General features: G+C 33.8%; 1 protein-coding gene across 1 annotated transcript in view; it reads right to left on the bottom strand.

The window, feature by feature from the left end:
- Positions 1–15,601, bottom strand: part of LOC127846161 (myelin transcription factor 1-like) — a 97,411-nt gene extending 81,810 nt beyond the window's left edge. The window contains exons 1-3 of the mRNA XM_052377337.1: positions 15,486–15,601; positions 6,280–6,332; positions 887–944 (exon numbers count right to left, since the gene is read on the bottom strand). Coding sequence (XP_052233297.1) covers positions 887–944; positions 6,280–6,291 — 70 coding nt within the window. The 5' untranslated portion in view covers positions 6,292–6,332; positions 15,486–15,601. The remainder of the gene's footprint in view (positions 1–886; positions 945–6,279; positions 6,333–15,485) is intronic.
- Between the last annotated feature and the right edge of the window lie 4,337 nt (positions 15,602–19,938).

The following is a 19,938-nucleotide window of genomic DNA, read 5'->3' as shown; positions in this document are numbered from 1 at the left end:
AACGAAGTCAACACATTCGATACAGCTGTACTGCACACGCGTTTTAAAGAAGTGTAACGTGTCAGTAAAGTACCTTGTGTAATCTACATCCCTTTGTGTCAAAACCGGATTAATCTTGATTACGAAACAGCAGTGAATGTGTGCATGGATTATGTTGGAATTTAATGCCTCATGTCTACGGTAAAGTTTTAAAATATTGTTCAACTTAGTGTTTGTTTTTGTTCAAACATAGAGCATGATTGTTCGTTAGGATCTTAAATTCGCCGATCGGTCGACTGACGAAATTTATGAAAATTAATGCCTGACGATTAATGATGGTTTCACAGTATAATCTGCAAATGTGGTCCTAAACTGCATCCAAGAACGAGTCACTGTGACCTTGACCTTTGACCTAGTGACCTCAAAATCAATAGGGGTCATCTGACAGTCATGATCAATGTACCTATGAAGTTTCATGATCCTAGTCCTAAGCGTTCTTGAGTTATCATCCGGAAACTATCTGGTGGACGGACGGACGAACCGACATGTGCAAAACAATATACCCCCTCTTCTTCGAAGGGGGGCATAATAACTGCGGATCAAATAATCATTTTTTTTAATCAGAATATTGTTCTGTGACAAAGAGTCGTGTGTTATTAATTACAATTTTATTCATATTGAATTGCAAATCAAAAGTTTTATAACATCAATATAACATTTAGTTGTTATATACAAGGAACTACATTTGTTTACAACGTAGCCTAACAACGTAGCACGTGCCGTTGTTTATAGCAGAAATTTAATAAACGGGGCTTTAATGAACTGAATTCGCTGTAAAAGTGGGATTAAAAGGTTTAAACTAGTACACGCTAACAATGATTATTTGACACAACACACTGCAACCTACCATCCATTTCTTTGAGCCTTTCCATCTCTTCCAATACCTTCAAACTGGCCTTTCTTTTCTGAAAACACATGAATGAACTACAGAAAATATTAACATGTCTACATTTCTTCAAAATGTGGTTATAATCTTGCAAAGATAGTTCATTCATTGTAACTGTTATATATGCTCAAATACCAAAAAATCCTCCTGAAATTTTACAGAACATTGTGTCACAAGGGAAAGATCCTTTATGCTTTTAACCTCCTGTCCCTCTGAACTAGTCAACAACAAAAAAAGAAAATTTATTGAAATTCTATGTATTTCTGCCAAAATCCAATGAAATATAAAAAGACTTTGCTTGCACATTTTAATTACATATGTTGAACACTAAAAAATCCATGGATTTAGGACATAAAAAGATATTACAAGACATGCCTCTATTTCTATCCTTCTCCATTTTAACAACACCCTTTGCTTTTCTTGATCATTGATCCTCCCCTTATGTCACAGAATTTGATTGCATTCAGAATTGAAATAAATTCATGATCCTCCATCTATTATGACTGATTTCATTGACAATAAATTAACACTCATTGTTGTGGTTCAGGTTACGGGCCAAAAAATAATAGGGTAGGTAGGTAGGAAAAACATTTTATTTTATTTTGTTGAACGGGTGTTTTCCAATACTTACATAGGCAATCTTGCACAAAAACCATTTAACTGCTGAAAAGGATGAATGGTCAATTCATGGCTTCAACTTGGCTGTAGCTTTGCATTGACTTTTTATCCATATCAAAAAGAAACTTCAGAAAACTTTTTAAATAGAGAAAAATACTGTAAATGTTGATGGATAATAACCTGAAAATACTTTGAAAAATATTGCTTTATTACTAAGGCTAACACTTTTTTGATAGTCATACCTAAACTGAAGGCTTTAAAAGCCCTGAACTCAGAAGCATCGTCGCACTTTTTATGTAAAACTTTAAATAAAATTGACGAAGAAGATGATTTCTAAATTGCGTCGCAGAAGCTCTATACATTTAATATGTAAAGCGCCTCCCCGATGAGTTGGAGTGAGTGAGCTAGGGCTTGCCCAAAATTTCTCTTAGCCAATTTCTTTCAATCTTTCGGTGCGCAAAAACTGGTTTGAAATAATTATATATATATATATATATAATAATTATATATATATATATATATATATATATATATATATATATATATATATATATATATATATATATATACTATCAAATTGCTTAATATGCGCAAAAACTGGTTTTGAAATAATTATTCATATACTATCAAATTCCTTAAATTTCTTTTTAATGACAACAAGGGCATATTACATATTATAATATAACATACAACATACATGCCATAATTTTTCAGACCAATTCCGGGACATTGAGTTAAATTGTCCGGGACTTTTGCCGATTTTCCGGGACATGTATAAAATGTAGCGATATTTAAAGACAAATGCATTTTTGGTTCGTTTTTTTTTGTTTCGCATCGTTAATTGCAAAAGTTGGAAAGCCTATCCGAAATACACTTGATCTATTAACGTTAAATTAAGCATTACTACTTCCGTTACTAGCCACGTGTTTTCAGTGTAAGCGTTCTAAACAAAGATGTTGACGTCACTGCGTTATTGTTATTAAGACCGGTGTGTAACGCGTAGTTGTTGATACGCCTTTATTCATTTATAACATTTATATAATAAAAAATACAACAATACAGTACTGTTAGATCGTCAACTCAAATCAATTCACAATACATTCAACCAATCACAATAAAACAAATACAACAAAACAGTACCGGTAGATCGTCAACTTAAAATCAGGAAAGTCACACATTAGTTACACACTTGTGCCATAGTGACCTAGTAGAATAAAGTCAATTAACAACCACATTAAACAATGCCGCCTTTTCGGTTTGACCGCGAACGTGAGACAATCGATATGATAACAGGACCCCTGTTAATTGATCGATTTTGACACGTAGCGTAGTCTGCCTATCCGGGTAGGCATTGTCATGGAGACGCTGCAGATATACACAGATTCGAGGTGCAGTTAAGCCCAAGATAAGGTACATGTATATATGGATTTTGTAAAGTCCGGGACATTTGACAGATTTCCGGGACAGCGGGACAAGTTCTTCATTTCCGGGACTGTCCCGGACAATCCGGGACGTATGGCATGTATGCATACAATTTTCAATATAGAAATAATTAGTATGGTACTTGTCAAAGTACAAACATAAGTTATTTTATAGATGTGCATTTAATAGTGGTGTCGATGGTCCCGAATTCGAAATCCTAAAAATTAGGCTGGGGGTTTTGGAACCACAGCCGCAGGAACACAACAGGAATTAAGGGCAGTGCCCCTCCACTCCATCAAAAGCCCTTACTAATTGTCAGGGCTTTCCTTAGACCTCCAATCTCAAGAGTCAATGACTCTTGGGACCAAATTTTCAAGAGTCAAAATCAAATTTGTATGAGTCATAATAATAACGCAGGAGAGTCAATGATCTTTTGTACTTAAAGCAAATTACTGAGATATATATATATATATATAAAGCAACAAATTTACAAATATCTAAACATTTATTTCTTAATATATTCCAGTCAATAAAAGAGATAATGCAAACATACATTGTGACCAATATTGTGAAAAATACACTCGCACTTGTAGTGACATACAATGTACATGTAATATATATCAGGGGTGTCAATTGTCCCAAATTCGAAATACGGAAAATTAAGCAGAGATTCAGAGACCGTAGGATAAAGGGAATAGAGGGCAGAGCCCCTCCAGCCCTTGCTTATTGTTATTCTTTATTTTCTTTCTATGTGCAATTTCTTGCGAGTACAATGCAAAATTTTATCAATCAGACCATCCGTAACACCGCATGTGTATTTGTCATTCTATAAAAAATGTTATAAAGACCGTTGGAAATAAATTAAAATCGACGAACCATACCGTATCCAAAAATGGGTAGAGATACGTCGTTTGCGAATGAAATAAAATATGTGTTTTGTTTGTCTGCAGAAAATGAAAGCCAGTAATAAGTAAACTAGCAAATACGCAATTAATATATAATTCGGTTGACATATTGTTTTAAGTATGATATTGCAGTGCTTTACTTTGCTAATAGATAATTTATAGTTGGCGGACAACTATAGCAACGTTCGTAGAATGGTACCGTTTTGGGTAAGTAGCGAAGATGTTTTAAAACAAAACAAAAAGATGTTTCGTCAGTTACTTCTCATGTCAGTGCCAGCCGTTTACCATCAAAATACCTCCTTAAACTAACTAATTGGATTTCCTATCATCTCAAAATCGACCCTGGACGGCTCAAATCCGGATTAAATTATTTCATGTGCCATCTTTACCGAGGACGTGCAACAAACACGCCCATTTTCTTTGCCGTCTCAAATGGTCAATTATTACACCTATGTTGTAATCAATTAGCAGATGCAGCATCCAAATTTGTCACTTTGCCACACGGTCAGTTATACCAGTTCTATGGTTATTATTAGCAACTCTGATGCAAAGCGTGTAAGATACTTTGTAGACAGTACATATGCCAGCATAACTTTCGCGCGTCTTTGAATGGAATAAAACAGGGTTGGGTACACTGTATTCAGCATTGGAAATACATTCTGACATATTGTGGAAGTATTTCTCAAAATATTGTGGATAGGGATGTTATAATTATATATTGGATATTATTAAAACTGACGCGGGTGAGTCCATTCTGTTTTGGTGGGTTGAATACATGTCGTATCTGCAAACAGCTGATAACAAACGCTCAGATAAATAATGGAACTTTGATACACGCGTCATCGAACCAGCAGTGTCTTAATTGGTCATTATTAGATTTCTCAATGGGCAAAACTCCGCCTACTGGGCGGACTTGTGCTTCAATGATTGGAAACGGGCGATAACGGTTAGCGTCTACCAAAAGATACTCCGCCCCAAGCCAATTATCGATTACTCTTAATAACTTTTAATCTCTTTGACGCAAGTTGGAACATTCCCCCGGGTCAAATGTGACGCATGACGTAATTTTCTCAAGAGTCAAACTAGGGTATTCTGTAATTTTCAAGCGTCAAAACCCGGGAGCTCGGGTCAAAGGAAAGCCCTGCATTGTGCTTTGTTATATTCTTTCCAATTGTATTTTCAGGTGAATACAATTCGCAATTGTATAAACCACACCGTCATATCACCGAATGTGTATTCGTCATTCTATTTCTTCTATAAAGAACTTCGAAAATAAATTATAATGGACAAAAAACATAATGTATCCGAAACCGACAGTCCGAAAACTTGTACGCGTTTTGCACATAAAATAGAATGTGCATATCGTTTGACTGCAGAAAATGAAAACCAGAAACCTTGCAAATATAAAATAGGGTTGATAAATTGCTTTACACTAGCACATTTTGTGGGTAAAAACAACTTAATTATCACCTTTTAATTTCAAACGTTCATCGGTGGAAAGGTGTAACATCATCGAGATAGCGCTAATTATTTAATTACCATCCTTTAATCGATCGATTGATAGTCGGGAGAAAGGTGTTAAATGATCAGCTTAAAAATAATTTGTTTATTGTAACGCTTCTTTTATTTCTATATCTTTAAATACGACGTTTGTCATCGGCCGCTTTACTGTTGGCGGACGACAGTATCAACTGTGTATTTCGCGTATACAGTGTCTGCGCAGGAATGACTTAATATTATTTGTGAGCAAACTCAATGCTGATTGGCCAGCTACCACGTGCACTTCAATAACAATAAGGTCAAGCGATGTATCATGCTCTGATGCAGAATGGTTTTCGTTTATTGTTCAAATTGCGAACACTTTCATTGATAAAAATAGAAAATATTGTAAACCAGTCTGTATTTAATGGCGGATGTTTTCAGTGAAATTTTACGAGATTTTAGCATTTTCGCCAATCAGATTTTTCTTGAGCCGAATTCTCAATATTTTTGCAAATGGCTGAAATGGTGAACGACAGCGCGAGCCTCATCGGATGAGGCTAACGGTGCGCTCGTAAAACGCACTCCGTTAAAAAAAGTCGGCGTGGCTAATAACCGTTTCTCCGGAGTCCAGTATAGTTTTATTTTACCGTGATTTTTTTCTTTTGGCTTTTAATTTTGAATAAAAATGTAGTAGGGTCGCAGCAAAATAATAAGCTCGGTCGGGTAACAGTAACCACAACATTATTTTGTTTTGGCCTTATTTGCATTTTTTTACCTGTTCCACATGTTAACAAACTTTTCTTGGGTGACAAAAAATATTCAGACATTAAAAAACATTAAACAAACGTGGGCATCTAACCAAAGAACTGAATCATGAGATATTTTATTCTTTTGATACAAAACATAACTTTGGGTTCAAAAACTTACCCTGGTACTCATCTTCTCTATTGGAGCACACAGGCCTATAGAGAAGTTTTATCCTACAATATAGTACAAAATAATGTGTAAGAAAACATATAGAGCTAAATGCATTTGAAATGGTATTAAGAGATTTACAAATTAAACTCAATGAATTTCAAATATATGAAAACATGGATACAAAACTTTACTTCTAAATTAAATTTCATAACAAAATTCACAATTTTTTTTTAATTGTCTGGCAATCAATTATAAATGTTATGCAAAATCAAAATGTTTGATACCGGTTTTACTTACCATTTTATTAAACTTTCATATTGAGTAAGTTTTAACTGTGAAGCAAAGGTAATTGTATAAGTCTAAAAATAAATACCACACAATAATAAAGTATTATGTTGCTATACTAACCCATTGAGGTCAGTCTTTACAAAGTAATCTTAACTTGGGTTTGTTGACAATATCATTTTTTTCAATTTCCCTTTATTTTTGTCATTTATTATTAATAATATGCTCTACAGTGGTGAAAAAAGAAAGTATTTTGCAAATTGAAACATACGTATATTACGTTATCATAAAGAAAAATTAGCACCAATCAAAGGCTTGATTTGTTTCTACAGAAGAAAGTCATTTTCATCAACCTTTCCTTTGATATTAATTAACTAGTGTTGCAAAGTTGTTTTCATTGCACGCCTGAGGTAATGATCACATTTTAGCTGGTTGGTGTAGACATTTAGAAGTACGCACTGGTGTTTTACAAGCTTAGGACCCATTAATAACAATCATACCAATCAATTAAAAAAAAAAAAAACTTAAATGCATGAAAATTGTCTCAAATATTTCAACTTTACAAATATGTAATTGGTTGCTATAGTTACAATAAGACACCATTCAACAGCATGCTAGAAAACTTTGTGATTTGTTGGCAAAATCAATAGTCACATCTCTGCCAGTTGAGACCCCAGTATAATCAATAACCATTTCTCCACTACTGCTAACAACTGTTGTAAAACTTCTGTAACTTTCCATCTGCCATCCAAACATGCCCATATATGTACAACACCTGCAACTGCTTCATAATGGAGAACGCAAAAAGTGTATCTTCAGATGCCATTTTAAAGGAACATTCCATTAAAACAACACCACATATTTAAACAAGATGAACCATAAAACAAGATAATATTCATAAAATATGAACAAACAACAGAAATTTCATATGAAGTACATAATTCATCAATCAATATTAAATTGTATTAACATAAATCACTTCTTTAAATGTCAAAGTACAAACACTGTTATACCATTTATAAAGTCATTTCACTTATTAGACCAATAAAAGCAAATCTTCCACAGAAAAAAGATGTCTGCAAAAATCAATAGTTTCTGATAAAGCAACTTTCTAAGCAATTTAACTGACCAAATGGAAAGAAAAATCAGAATATCATTTTAAACTTCTACACAACATAGATCAAACCAGCATAAGGTTTTTAATCCAACTTAAACACTCAATGAGTCCTTCTTCAGCAAGTTTCAAAGTTGATGAAATAAAACTGTTCCAATGGATTCACGAAGTTTCTGACTGATGATGCTGAACAAAAACCTATACAACTCTGTCACAGAAACAGAGTTTCCAACAATGCGACCAGTCTAGAGTATCCATCATCTTAACTTGTAATATGCTGTGTATTTATATTAAACTGCCCAAAGACCAGGTATATCATTATTCAAGGACATGAGAGTCAGACTACATTTAAATTAAGATCACTAAAGTCATTTCAGCCCCAAATGTTTCATGTGTGATTCCTTGCTACAAACTGTCACAATGCTCTACTTGCAAGTGGGTATACACCATCTTCAGTCTCCATTAACAGCTGCCATTTACAGACAAATCAATAGCTAACTCCAAAACGAGGCTTTATCAAAGTTTAAGATAAAACAACATTTATTGTTCATTATTTATGCCAGTATATGATGTACTTTCACACAAAGAACTTTAAACCTGACCGTGCCTGCATGCTAATATATTGAATGTTAAATAAATAAAGATGCTTTAATTATAGTTGCATAACATCATAGTACAAACTGCTTTCATTTTAGCAACTTAATTGATGTTTGTGTTTTAAGTTTCAAAGTCAAGAACATTTATCAAAACAAGAATCAAAACAACCTTTTAAATAGTTTATAAAGATTGTGGATTTTCATACATTATACTGTCTTTTATTAATAATTGTTTGTAAACTATTTTTGCTACAATAAATCTTTCTTATTCGAGCTGTTAACAAAGCAATTAGAAACTGTGGCAGAGTTTAGCGTTTGTAGAGCCAAATGACCAAAATTTGACTCCCCATACTTAAAACGTAACATTAAAATTTTATTTTCCATCTCATTTAAATTAGTTGCCTGAAAATTGCTGTATAATGCCCATACTTTAAGCATTGTCCTTCAACTTAAAGGCTCATAAAAGGTGACAATCCATTATTATTACCGATTTTTAAACATTTTTTGCATTTTTTATTTATAAAGGTTATCAAAAAAACAATATATATATATGCTTTTGGACATTACCTTAAAAAAATGAGCAATACAACTTGTTTTTAGCCCAAAATACAGTGTCCTCCAAGTCAATAGTGTTTACAAACAATCAGTTTATGTACATCTCTGTTTACCCGTGTTGAAATACTGAAATCCCCGTAAATGTTAGGTGTCAACTGTTTTAAATGCTAAGGTACTCACCTGAGACACATATAAACTTAACCATTCTGAGCTGGTAATGCCTTACAGTAGCAACCCCTATAAAATTTTCAACCAACAGAAATCTTAAATGTTTTGATATAATCTTAACGATATTATTAAATCCTGCTCAGATCAGTTTTAATTATTAATTTATCTCAATTACATACAAAGTTCTTAGCAAAAAGGTCAACTGCCACCCAAGCCCTAGTGGCTCTTTCAAAAGGAACATAACCTTTTTTCAGGGGCTTTTCTGCTATGTAAAAAAAGTTTATAATTTTCACAGGAATTTTTTGTTCTGCTCTACATTCGTATATAATACGCACCCCTACTTGAAGAAAAATTCTGAAGGTAAAAAAATGCTTATTATATTCATGTATTTACGGTAATATTTTGAGTAAAGTTCATAAAACTTCATTATGATTAGGCAAAAAAAAGGGAAACCTAGTGTTTTACTCCAGCCATATGCTGAAATAGACCAGTTTAACAATGCTACCGCTGTTGCTATTTTTAGATATCACGTGACGCGTCGAATTTCAGAACGAGGCTGAACATGTATAGATTTTTGGCGGAGGACATTGATGATTATAAACTAGTTGATTTTTATTAATTACATTAGGGATTTTCATGAGCACTGACACTGGTTACAATAGCGGCAAACATATGCATACATGCATGTGTTGTTAAGTCAATAAATTGATGAGGGGTTATACAATAAACATTCTTACACCTAAGTCATATTTTAAAGCCATAGTATTTAGTACCACTAATGTATACGTGTATATACATTTTTTTTCATCTTTATTAAAATTCAAGATACGCACGATCATCAGAGCAAATGTGGTCTGAAGAATAAACATTGATAAATGCACAAAACAAATCTATACATAAGTCGTATAATACAAAACGTTATTATATAACTTAAATTCTCAAAAGTATGTTTGTTGGTCTGTACTGTTTTCATGAACGATGGAACGTGTAAGATGTGTGTTGACTCAATCATAAGACAAAAGGGCCTGAAAGGCCCAAAGTCGCTCACCTGAGATAACAATATATTATTGGGACAAATCTTCTGACCAAGTTTCACGAAGATCGGAAAATAAATGTGGCCTCTAGAGTGTTAACAAGGTTTTACTATAGCCATATAAGGAAAAATGCCCCGCCCCCTGGCAGCCATGTTTTTCAACCAACCGGCATCATTTTTTAACTCATCCAAGATATTATCATGATAAATCTTCTGACACAGTTTCATGAAGATCGGACAGTAAATGTGGCCTCTAGAGTGTTAACAAGATTTTACTTTTGCCATATAAGGCAAAATGCCCCGCCCCTTGGCAGCCATGTTTTTCAAGCAAACGTAACTTTTTTCAAACTCATCCAAGATATCATTGAGACCAATCTTCTGAGCAAATTTCATGAAGATTGGACAATAAATGTGGCCTCTAGAGAGTTAACAAGTCAAATGTTGACGCCGCACAACGCACGACAGACAAAAGGCTATCACAAAAGCTCACCATGAGCACGTTGTGCTCAGGTGAGCTAAAAAAAGCAATATAAATGCAATGCACATGACACTATTTAAATGTTATGTCATTTTTCTTTTAACTTGAATTAATTTTTGTTAACAGTGAAAGACAATATTGAAGAATTCTTGTATACAGGTGAAAAAGGAATGTGGAGCAAACTGAACTGTCTATGCATGCACCTTTATTTCTCTTGAAACGTGATTATGAGTGATAAATATATGTCACTTAATGTTATAAATCTCTTTTGTCTGTATTTTTCGGAAACATAATTTAACCCCATTGTGGTCAACGAAAATGCTTGTTTTTATTTTGTACTTCTATACACTAACGAACACTCTTTATAAGAGTACGTAATGACGGAGTTTTATTTTACCGGTATCCAGGTACACATAGGTTTCTTGTTTAGCATAAAATTTTATAAATATTTCAAATCAGTGTTCTGCCGTGGATGCGCCCTTGCGTCATTGGCGCAAAAAAAAAACTGTCCCAACCCGTTTTCCATATATGGGTTCGCGGGCGCACAAGAATTAGGAATAAAAACTAATTGATTTAATTTGTAAGTCGGTAAAGTAATCGAGTGAATGTGTAACTAGAACGAATTATTTCATAGAACATGACGTCATTGCGCAGCCAATGGTTAATTTACTTTACTTACACTTTATTGCATTGGTAAGATGAGATTATAACAACCAATCAGATGTCAAGGAAATTTCCACACCTATCAAAATGGCGGAAAGTGACCGACCCAAGAAAACAAATCTCTTTTTTTTTCCTCCGGCAAGTAACATTAGAAAATATGAGGATAATAATAACACCCCAACAGAGTCTTCCAAGTCCCAACATTGTTTAGCGATGACAAAAAAGTCTGCCCCTAAACATTCATTCCAAGAAAATTGGCTTCGAAAAATTTCTTGGACAACAACAAAATGACATGCAGTTTGTACATATAGCACAAAAAAGAAAATGCCTTTACTATCGGAAATTCTAATTATCAACAAGTACTTTGACACGCCATGCTGAGTTCCAATGACCATAAATCTGTTCAAAGTTTTGTAAATATGTTGACAATTGTTTGACAGTTTTAAAAAGTTTTTAAAATGTTCAAGTTTGAATTAGAATGTTACAACCTGTAGACTGGCTATAAGCAGAAATCAAGCAAGTTTAAGAGTGCAAGTAAAGGTTTCTGAAAATTTAATTCTGGCTACAAATATATTTCTGTGTCCCCAGATTTTCCCTTTTTGTCCCCACGTTTTTAACCCTAAGGGTCCCTGTCCCCAACAGTAAAGATTCCACGGCAGAACACTGCAAATGTATAGGTATTAAGCACCTAATTATGTATTCGAACATACTTTCCAAGGACAATCGTTCCTCAATAATTTTGAGAAGGCGGACATTCGTTCATACGTTGTTTAAACTACCCAGACATTCATTCTCACGCTATTTTGACATCCCGGAAATCGTTCCAACATTATTTGACAAACTGGATATTCGCTCCTACATAGTTTTCATGCTCTGATTTCTGCAAGGTTTCACAAATTACAGATCTTAGTGAAGGTCGATATATTTGATATTTTTTTAACGTAACGTCCTTATGATCACAATAAAGTCTTACAACAGTATAAAGTATTACACAAAATATGACAAAAAAACTATTTTTAATAACGACATATTAAAATACCACATAAAATGCCAAGAGTGTCATATTATTTGAAATAAATGTGATAATAATGACCGCGATAGCAAATATTCATGAACGAATCTATGGGCTGTCAAAATAACGAAGGGAACAAATGTCTGTGCAGTCAAATTATGTATGAGAACCATTATCCGCATTGTCAAAATAACCCAAGGCATGAATGTTCAGTTTGTCAAAAACATAGGAACGAATGTCCGCCTGTGTGAAAAATAGGCTAGGACGAATTGCCAGAATTTACTGTATCATTATGATTAAACTGGCTAATATCTATACAATATATTAAGTTTAGAGTATTTGGCGTTACATTAGTCTTCGAAATGACTATGTAATACTACTATCACGATATACATTGGGTATCATAAATGATGATCAATGACCAGGCATCTACCACGGTTTGGTTTATTACACCATGGGTTATTTAGTATTTGTTGGCACAGTATCTGATCATAACGAGATAATGGGTTTGTGCTGAACACAGGGGCTATTAACCACAGTTGTATCAATAACAAGATAGATCTTTATTAAAAAAAGCGCGATAAAAAGCTCTAACAAAAAGTGTCAAATGTGTGCAAAAAATTAAGACAAACAAGGACTTTAATCAAGATTTTTTTAATGTATTGACACTTAAACTGTGAAGTACATCATAATTTATTACTTATTCTGACAATGTCATATTGTGTTTTCTAAATCGTTTCATCGCCGAATGTTCAAAAGGGTGAAAGGTTAAAATCAAATGCGGCGTTGCGTGTGACTATTGTAAACGTTACACGTTCAGCCTCGTTCTGGGAGTTCTGCGAGTCACGTGACTTTGCACTCTTATCCATTTTGGCCTATTGTGAAAAGGGTCTATTGGTGCAGTCCTTGGCAGACATGTTTTTAAGTTGCAATAATTCAATTCTCAGCTTTATAACCCAAAGGGTTGCTCAGAGTTGCAATGCGCTGTCTATTGTCCTAAGTGCAAAATTTGAACATAACTCACTTGCAAGGGCTAAGGAACACTGATACTGCAAAAACGTTTCAAATATTTACCTGTCTAAAGCACAAAACTCATGCAAATGGTACCATTTAGGCATTAACTCTTGCAAATGGTATCATTTAAAGCAAGAAATTCTTGCTTTTATTTACGTTGGTATTCTTTCGTAAGCTCTATACAGCATATTGGAAAACTGTCGCAATGCTGCCAACTCAGTTCGCTCTTGGTTAGGTGCAGTACAACAAATTTTGACCAGAGCCATTTTTCAGCTATGACTAGAGTAATTAGAACAATAATCCATATAAACTTAATCCCAGGGCCTTTAAATTTTTTATATAATGGCTCTAGCAGTCATATGGCACCCCAGTTTCAACTCACTATTCTTGCTAACATTTTCATTTTGTAAATTGGGAACAGAGTAATATTCCAATCTGTTCGACATCGTTATCAACTTAGGTCAGGGCTTAACACTAACTTTTTTTCAACTAGCCCATTCGGGCTAGTAAATGCAGAACCTACTAGCCCTGACCAATCTTCATGTGCCCGGACAAAAGTATTATCAAACCTATATATTTATCATTTAACTTGTATTTTCTTGCGCGTTGGAGATGCGCAATTATGATTCACTCATCTATAGCTTGCCTTACTAATGCTAATGAATTCAATATTCTACTTAAGACATCTATTTGTAATCTTCACGCCATGTCGGGAGAAAATTTCCTTGTTTTTTTTTCTCTCATACTTTCTCTTACTTTCCTCCTTCCCTTTTCTTTTCTATCCGAGGAACCCCCATCCCCACCTGTAAGCCACACTTAAACAACCACATGAACGTTAAAACCTTTTTACATAGATTGCCGCGGTTGCCCTCTGACAACAAACGGTAAGTGAATCTTAGGTGTAGCAAAATGACAAATAACGTGTTACGGTAGTCGTAACAATTGTACAAGGTTAACTCTCTACTTAAAGCCTGGATCGACCATTAATATTAGTTTTGCTTATTGAATTGCTTAAAAACGATTGTCAAAACACTTCTAATCGATCAAACAAATTAAAATTATTTAAAATTGATAAATAAATAATAATTTATATTAACTTTGTGTTAATGTCGAGTTTTATACCTTCATCGATCCCGGACAATCCTGGGCGATCCCGGCTTTTAGTTTAAAACGTATTTTTATCGAGAAAACACGTCACTTCGAGGAAACCAATCAAAACCGTATCTAGCGGAATTCCGTTTAAAAATAGGCACTGACGTGTTTTACCAGGAAAACCTCCGGGTATTTTCTATTGTCGGCCTCTTTTTGATTGCAATCAGGGGGGCCTCTTTTTGATTGCAATCAGGGGGTTCCAAATCTATTTCGAATTACGATCTGTTTGTAGTCTCCGACTTCACTCTGGGATTTAATTGTCATCTGATCATATTGTATTAAGATTTCTGCATCTTTCAAAAGCTTATTTAAAACGCAGTTTATTGATATAGAACACATATCCCGCCCAAAATACACACGACCGGTCGGCCTGTTACTGGGACATTGGCTAGCCCAGACCTAAGTACAGGCAGTGAATGCTGTTCAGACGTGCCTTAGTGTTAAGCCCTGTAGGTTACATCAAATATCAAGATTGGTGTACTGTGACCAAACTGGTAGTGACACTTAAAGTTGGTAACATTACGACAGTTTTCCAATATGGTGGATATATTGTACGAAAGATTAACAAAGTAAATAAAGAGCAATTATTTCTTGCTTTAATGGTACCATTTGCATGAGTTTGTGCTTAAGACCAAATTTTTCACCTTTGGACAAAAGACAGCGCACTGCCATTCTCAGCAACCCAATTGGGTTATAAAGCTGAGAGTTGAATTATTGCAACTATAGAACAAATAAAAGTATACTATTTCATCACAGTTCCAGTCCCATGTAATCTTACTAAATTCTAGTGTGTGTGTGTGTGTGTTTTGTTTTATGTCAAAGACTACATTTAACTTCATATTGACACTTTTGTTAAATCATTTTATTTTTAAAGCATTAGATTCATGAGGGCCGGTATGACAGATATGCATGTCTGCATGTCATGAAATAGCAAACTGAAGATTTATAATTCAAGACCTTGTATCCATCATATGCAAAAACTTACAGAACGAGCCATTAACAATCAATAAGACTGAGAAACGTTTACGTTAAATTACGAGGTTGCATGCCGTCAACAAATCATGTTCTCTTGCGGTTATCGTTGATGTCATGTACATGTTTTCTTGTTATCGTGGCACTTACACTTAAAGCTTCCCTTTACTTACCAAGCCGTTTAAAGTTAGTAGAATGAAGCTTCTTTCTTAGAAAAATCAAATAGCTTATCGATAATGCCGCGCAGGAAAGTTTAGAAACCGGAAATGATTTAACGTAAATATTGCCTTTGCGCATGTGCAATTTGTTCAGTCTAAATACCGTCCTTCGTTGTCCTTCGCATACATTATAGGTTACATACAAGCTAAGACCTGAACATTGACCAGTCCAAATAAAAGTATTTTAAAAGGTCCTAATACAAGTAATTAAAAAATATTACCATGACAACGTAGGTAACGGACCTCGGATGAACAGTTTCTTCAACATATACTATTACTATTCTAGTAATATGATAATAGGTGCTATCTAATTTACGGACTTTTTAAGTTTTTTTGATAACCATGTATTTTTTATAAATATATGGACATGATTGTGTTCAAAATATTATAATTGTTGCAATAATTAAGTTATGCATCCAAAACAATCAATCTTAAAACGAGTTACATGTTCCAAGCTTAAAGATCTAGCATCTTATATTTTTTTTTTCTAGCCACAGGAATTTATAGCTGGTTCGGTGTCTGTGGTATAGTGGATGGTGTCTGCTAACTGGCTTAGTCACTGGGAGGTCTCTGTATTGATACCTTAAGTGGGAGCATTCTTTAGATAACCCTAAAGACATACTATGGCGTACCATTTGGGTTGAAAGTCAAGAAGACCTACAAGGTAAAAAGAGAAATGTACGTCGAAGTACAATAATTGTACGTCGACATAAATATAAAATACACTTCGAAGTATATATTTGTACGTCAAAGTACACTAGTCTCTTGCGCCGCTTTTCCTTCAGATTTATTTATAAGAAATGTTTAAAATCTCTTTTTTAATTGAGGACAAAATGAATAAAAATATCAGAATGGCAAAAAAACCATAGAAGTTTCAAGTATTTAATGCATTGAAATAGATTATATACAAATTTGAAGAAGATTCAATTGTTACCTTTTAAAATTAAAATTATTCAGCATATTGTGAGTATTTATTGATCATGCGGGGCGGAGTATTACGACCGTCCAGCGCATTACTGTGTAGGAAATTCCCAACGGTAACCAAACAGTTACCAAACATTAACGGGATAAATAATATAATAACCTCCCCGTTGGTCGTATTTTGTGATAACCATAACTTGCATAAGTCAGAGATTAATTCCGCCACGCCAGGTCAATAAATACGCACAATATCGATGAGTTAGCGGTCGATAGTCGCATAATTTGGTATAAATTATAATAATAATGATTAATAAATACGCACAATATCTATGAGTAAGCAGTCGATAGTCGCATAATTTGGTATAAATAATAATAATATTAATGTTCAATGTCAAATATCTCTAAAAGCAACAGATGTAAGGTGTCTTCTGATTGGCTAACACTCAAGGGTCGGTGAAAATTGTACGTCGAAGTACATTTCTCGTTCTACCTAGTAGGTCTTGTAGACTTTCGACGTCATGGTACGTCATATAGACACTAAGTACTGGTCCTACCCAGGAAACAGTTTGTTTCATCAAATGTCTCAATTCAACTCGACAGCTTACTAAAGCAGTTGCATTAAGCATACAGTACACTGATTTAACATAATCAAAATCATGTGATGTGTCAAATCAATTTTGATTGACAAATTTGACAGGATTTTTTTTAATCCAATAAGTTTTAAACTGCCAAATAACACACTACGTATTGAAAGCCATACCTGGAGCTTTCGTCTTGTACCACTGACTTCATTAGAAGAATGATTTCTACTGTTGGGAAACGTTAACACCGCTAATTGTCTTCTTATTTATCATTGTATATTTATGTGTAACAGCATAACAACATACTTGTTTCGCAATTAAAATATTTAATAAATACAGGTATCTTGCAGGTTTCTAATTTTCTTTCGCAAACTATTGTTGAATAGTTTAAATTTTGTCGCCACTAAAAAACTAGCCATTTTGTAGCAATTCTAAAATCACAGTCTAAACTGCATACACTTAGCTCTATAGTTACAATTTGAATGCAAATATTAGAATGCATCATGTTATATCATCCATATTTTTTTTATTTAAACATTAAAATAACACATAACACAGTACATATATAAAAAGGTATGTGGTATTGTGTGGAGATACAAAACACTTCACATCATTTATTTGCACATAAAATAATAGTTACAAAATAAGTAATACTAAACACTGTCATCAACCTACAGTACAAGAATATTTACGTTTATGAAATTACAAAGTGGTGTTATTGTATTACCTTTTACAAAATTAACATTGCTGGTTTTGTACTAGCCATAAAACATTTATCATGGATTAACAAGTAACGACCAATTTATTAATTACACAATAGAACGGAAATCATATTAATTGCATTATGCATTTACTAAACAAGCTATTGGCTACTGTTTAGAATTACACTATCTTACTAAAAATGATCACAACAGGTACTTTTGCTTTTACATACTTGTGGTAAGTTTTGTATTACTAGTTTGACATTTATTGGCAGACACTTGTCGATATACAGACAAATTTGCATGGGAACTTTCATATTTTTTTCAGCATAATTGCCTTCAAATTGTTAATTTAACAACTCTTTGACATTGTTTGCACATCTGATCTTATTATACCATAGCTGATTTTTGTTTATAGATAGACATATATAGACTTTTTAAAGTTCTATAGAAGTTCACACATGTTCCATCCAAGTAAACCAACAGAACCAATAAAGATCACCACAGATAATAACTGTGTGTATGTATAGCTTGAAAATTTTAATAGTTCAGGAATCCCTCCTTTGTTGATTTCTGTAAACCAAAACTGTCAGTTTTGCTGGATAGAATGGCTTGTATGATTCCCAGCTCTTGCCTTGGCAGAACAGCTTCTAAAACGGAAAACCAACAAATATCTTAAAATTTGATCAATAATGCAGACAATTTATAAATGTCTTGTTTTTTGTTGATTTCGAATCTGGAAGATTTTTTACGTAAGATTGTGGTACGAAAATCCAACAGTATCGGATTTTGTGGTTTTAGGCCTAAACTAATTATAGTGATATGTAACCTTTCGGGATATTCGTAAGTGCGAGCAGACGAGGGGTAAATACGTTAAAAATTAAAGCTAAAAGACTAAAAAGTTAGATCGGAATATCTTGAAATTTTGTGAATAAATGTGTTTCTGAAGGATAACAACGACATCTTACCAGAATATTGCTCATGATCACACGTAAACTTCTTTCTGAGAGCGAATGGAAACTGCGTCACGAATTCTAACAAATAAACAGTAGGGTGTCGTTATTGAAATACCGCGAGAATACTGGAAGAATAGAGATGCCAACTATAATGCTTAAAACAAATATTTTTTTAAACAAGCGTTTGTGATTTGTCAGGATAATAATAACAATAAGATATTGAAAAGATCATCGAAGCAAATAAATTCGACAGTAATTTGAGATTCGGCAATATATTTAAGACGGGTTATGTTCACGAAAGTTGTGTTTGGTAAAGACTGTCACTATATGTAGTGAGCCAGTCTTCGGCTTATACCCACTGAAGATGAGTATTCAGGGGAGATAATTGAGTAATGACTTAATTCTGGAACGGTTGCGAAAAAACAAATAATGCGAGAATATTTAGTGGGATTCGCTACACAATTATGATGTCATTGATATAATTTTTCCTGAAGTATGTATTTACATGTGATTTAGCATATGGCAAAGTGTTTTTGATTTGTTCAAGGTCATAAATAGCATCGCGAAAATATATGTCGCGTGGCAAATTTTTTTGAGACCCATCCCTATGTGGTATTCTTATGTAATTTTATGTCTAAATTTCCATATGTATGAACGGTCAACGCCCGTTTAAATGCCCGTATCACTTTAAAATACTCCCGCAAAAGTCTTTGTGTATTTTTATAAAAAAATTATCCATGAACATGCAGAAAACATGTATTAATAATAAAGACATCTACTCTTGTTTTTATAAACATGCATTTTGAAATGGCTGATCAAATAATCCGAATTGGGACACTGTTGGTCCAACTGATAATTGCACAAAATGCGTATGCCAATTTTTATGAAGATTTTTTCACTCATCAAAAGTAAAATTCATGCGTATTTGGAATGTTCAATGAGTATTTTACGCAAATACACATCTTATCTGGACCTCTGAATACGTGTAAAGAATACATTTAACCTAAAAATAATCTTGAAATAAAACAATGTTGTTTTTGCGTTGTACAGATCAAGGTGCGAACGTTTCCCATTATGATTCACACCTAATATACGGCATTATTCACACCTATCAGCCTATGTATTATCAGTGGGGCGAAACGTCCAAAGCCACCCTACACAAATATCAGTGGCACGATTGAACTGGTAGTGGCACGAAACGTCCATCACGCTTCCAAGAGATGAATGGCATCAAGTTATTACGACTTGT

The sequence above is a fragment of the Dreissena polymorpha genome, chromosome 9, assembly GCF_020536995.1.
Source record: "Dreissena polymorpha isolate Duluth1 chromosome 9, UMN_Dpol_1.0, whole genome shotgun sequence".
Classification (NCBI taxonomy): Eukaryota; Metazoa; Mollusca; class Bivalvia; order Myida; family Dreissenidae; genus Dreissena; species Dreissena polymorpha.
Note: the sequence above shows the minus strand (reverse complement) of the source record. Positions and strands in the feature narration are given on the sequence as shown.